Here is a 3,796-nt window from a genome sequence, read left to right as displayed (position 1 = left end):
ATAGGGAGGCTTACTGACTCTTACTGAAGAGACTCAGAAATTATAACAAGCTCTCTCTGAATGATCTCTCACCTTTTCCTAATGTGATTATCCCTCTTATTGTTTTCCAGTGACTTTTCTTGACAGGACAAACAGAGCTTCCTCTGTCTTTAATTGTATTCTTGGCTTTTTCAAGGTCCTGTTGAAATAAATCCAAAGGGAAATTCAAAGGTGGTGTTACTTTAACCACATTTTAACAATATAGTGATAATGAATATTAAAATACCTCTTTATTCAGTTGGTTCTCAATTTGTTTTTCAGAGTCAGCAAGATATTGAGTTGTAGAAGAAAAATCATTTCTTTCCTTGTATGAAAATACAGGGGTTTGAGTGACAAGAAAAACAGTATGTTCTTTTTTCCCAGTTCTTTCTTCTTCTTCTGTTTGATTGATTATTTCCATGGAAATCTCAATGTTAAAAAAATCCAGGGCTGCTGCACCAATGATTCCTGAAGGGGAAACGAAAGACAAAGTATTGCCAAGAATAATCCCTTTCCATTTTACCTTTCAGAGGGCCAACAGCGGAATTTCACTGTTTCAGAAATCACTTTTCCAAAGGACTCTGGAAGAAGAAAGCAACCTATGTCGGTCGTTCCTACTACTGTTGCCATGATAAGAATATGTGCATAGAAGATAAGCTTTAACGTTACTGTTTCTTTTGCCTTGTCTGATGACAAATGCTTATTTCCACTAGAAGCTCAGCAGGATATTTGAAGAATGTGTCCAAATAATCATACACAGCAATAATATGAATTCCCATTAACCCAAAAAGTGCAAGGGGTCTGATGAGATTTTGCTATAACAATCTATTTCAGTTGTTGTGGAATATTTTCTCTTGAAAGAAAGCAAATATCTTTCATGGAGATGCACAATCAGTCCTCTCATTTCTGCTTAGCTATTAGGCGAAATACTGGACAATGACATGAAAAGCTCTGTCTGAAATTCCAAATAGTTCTGTGCTTCAATAGGAATAAGAAATGAGTTTTGACAAAGGGGGAAGTTTTGATAAACTTCTAAATTCAGCAGCATCTATAAAAGAAAGGAATATGATAATCTCTTACACACTTATAGCTGTTTAACCCTTGCACAAGTACAACTGTGGAGATTCCTATAAATGCTGGTAAAAGATTCAGTTTTGAGCAGGGTTCAACAGTAGTTTCACAGATTGCATTACTGCAGGAGTGTTTATTACAGGATGGATGGATGGATGTCTTCAGATTAACTATAATTTCTACTTCACTGTAAGTGAAGCATGAGTCACGGAGAACTAATCAACAGTTAGACACAATACACACCATGAACTTTAATTTTTCTTCCAGGAAGGGAATTCTATAGGAGTTTTTAGGAATGGACACTTATGACCTGGGTTGTCATATCATAAATCTTGATGGAAGCTACTGGGAGCTAGGAGTGATCAGGCAGTAGGGAAATACTGAGGTCAGATGTCTGTTGACTAAACTCTACCAGGCTTCAACTCCATGGCCAGTCCTCATCTGAAAAAAGATTCTGAAATCTGAGAAAAGTATAACTGCAAACATATGATTACTCTGTATATATATTGCATTACTAGCTGATTCTATCTGATTACCTGGCACAATATGGCACAGACCTCTTCTGTCAGAATAGTAATGTAAATGCATTGACCCGTCTTCATTCTTTTCTACTCTAAAAGATGGTGCATTCATCTCCTGAGGAAAAACAAACAAAACCAAAACCTCAGTATCTTTTTCTGATAAAGAATACTCGTGAATTCCACTTGTACAAAAGCATCTCATGTCTTCATAAAATAAGCAGTGATATGAATAAGTGAAAAACAGAAAATCAAATATGCTCACCTGTGAAGGAAAATCTACCATGCATTAGAGCCAATGTACTAAATAGTATCTAATGTTGAGGACTACTCAGAAAAAAATAGTTTTTAAAATTGTTCTACCATTTTTGAGTAATCAGTTTCACAACACAGGAGAGCCTGTTACAGCATCTTTTTTCACTATATGTGGAAAACCACCTATGAGATGCTGGTTTTTGTGTTGCAAACTCTAGAACTCATGTTGCCCACCCATACCTGCTCAGTAATTACTACTTGAACTTGCCTGGTAAGAAAGGGACAGGTAGCTGTGCAATGCATCCAGGTTCTCTATGAACTCGTAGAGATTTCCACCCAGTGTCCTCAGCATGTGGTCATAGCCTGAGCGTTTACAGAATTGAAAGAAATACTCTCCAAACTCCCTCAGAACCATGTCAGCTGGAACACCTGGCAAAATAAAGATACCTTAATGAGTAAGAAAGGCTTGGAAGTTCTTGAAATGCTGTCATGTGGATTACGAGTGAATGCAGAAAATTTGCAACATAGGGAGGGTGTTCCAAAGAGCACAGGACACTAAAACCTGGGCTGCGGTCTCAGGCTTGACCCAGAATGGTTCATTTTTGAGGCATAGTGACACATACCTAATATTTTGCAGGCTTTGTCGACAAGCTGCATTGTGATCTCATCTTCATAAACCTCAAAAGTCAAGAAAGAATCCTGGACTCCAGCCTGCAATCTGCAACAGAGAAGACAACATTCTTGTCTCAACAGTCCTGTAAGTATAACATGCTTGGGTGACCCAATTGGCGTTCATTAAGCACTGTTTGCTGTCAACCCACTCCTTAACTTCCCTCAAGCGTTATATTGAAAGACACTACTTCCCCTAATGTTTCAGAGTGTTGTTTTAACACTGCTGAACGGTGGTGTCCACCTCTCCATTTTTGCTATTTCATGTTATGGTATTATGGTAAATTCTTTCAGGGATTAGGGCATCATACTGTGGGATGCTAGAGCAAGTGGAGTCTCAGTTTGTCTCCTGGTCTACTGGCTTGTTGTTCAGTGTGGCCAGAATACCATGCTCTTGGGTCTCTTCAGACCTGACCAAAAACTTGTGGATTTTTTATTTTGGCTTCAATGGCTATTATATGTATGTATCTAAATATCTTGGAAAATGCCATATAGCTCATAAAGACAAAACCAGAGAAGGTGATATATTTAGCTGCTTTTCTGAAAGTACTGGAATGAAACTGACTGCGTATCAGGGATGGCATCTTTTCGGTATAATTACTTCTCGATATTGTCACAGTGAGCCAGCGAGTCTATTGCACAATTGTCTATAAGACTAAATGTCATCCTTAATTATCTGATATAACAAATTAATTGGGACAAATTAGTATCAGAGTATGAAGTGTTACAAAGTAAGAAACTCTTGCTTTTGCTCTGCTAGTTACTTCTAATAATTACTTGAAATACAGATCAGCTGCCATTTAGCAGTGAGAAATTAGTGTCCTCTGCTGCTAAACTCCTGAGCATTTTCTTTCAATATCTACATTTATTGGGAACACATTACCTTAATTTTTCCCATGTTTCTTCACCATACTTTTCAACCACCAAAGACTTCAGGCATGTGTTTATAAATCCATACTGCAAAAGCAAATATATGAACATGGAAAAGACATACTGGTCTTCAAAATGCAGCCTAAACATGCCACCTTTTTGTGTTTAAGATTCCACTGCTAATTTTATATTTCAGAAGAGAAAGTAATAACGTTTCACAGCCAGTATCTCTTTCAGTAAACACCATAGCCTTTCTCTCCGCATTTCACAAGCATTCAGCAAAACAGGGCAAACACATTCAGTCCTGTTTTGCAGATGAGGGCCCAGAGAGGCCAGGTCAGGCATGCGTTGTGCCATGCATGCAGCCCAGCGCACGTCCCCTGCGGCGGCTGGAC

General features: G+C 38.2%; 1 protein-coding gene across 1 annotated transcript; it reads right to left on the bottom strand.

Annotated features, from left to right (window-relative positions):
- Window positions 1–265: 265 nt before the first annotated feature.
- LOC104168917 (guanylate cyclase soluble subunit beta-2-like) lies at window positions 266–3,488 on the bottom strand (the record flags this gene model as incomplete). Its single annotated transcript, XM_009709684.1, has 5 exons — window positions 266–486; window positions 1,647–1,725; window positions 2,131–2,291; window positions 2,486–2,580; window positions 3,415–3,488. Coding segments are annotated over 5 exons (630 nt in total), but the record flags the coding sequence as incomplete, so codon positions are not given.
- Window positions 3,489–3,796: the final 308 nt, after the last annotated feature.

The sequence above is a fragment of the Cariama cristata genome, unplaced genomic scaffold (assembly GCF_000690535.1).
Source record: "Cariama cristata isolate BGI_N322 unplaced genomic scaffold, ASM69053v1 scaffold42181, whole genome shotgun sequence".
NCBI classification, from domain to species: domain Eukaryota; kingdom Metazoa; phylum Chordata; class Aves; order Cariamiformes; family Cariamidae; genus Cariama; species Cariama cristata.
Note: the sequence above shows the minus strand (reverse complement) of the source record. Positions and strands in the feature narration are given on the sequence as shown.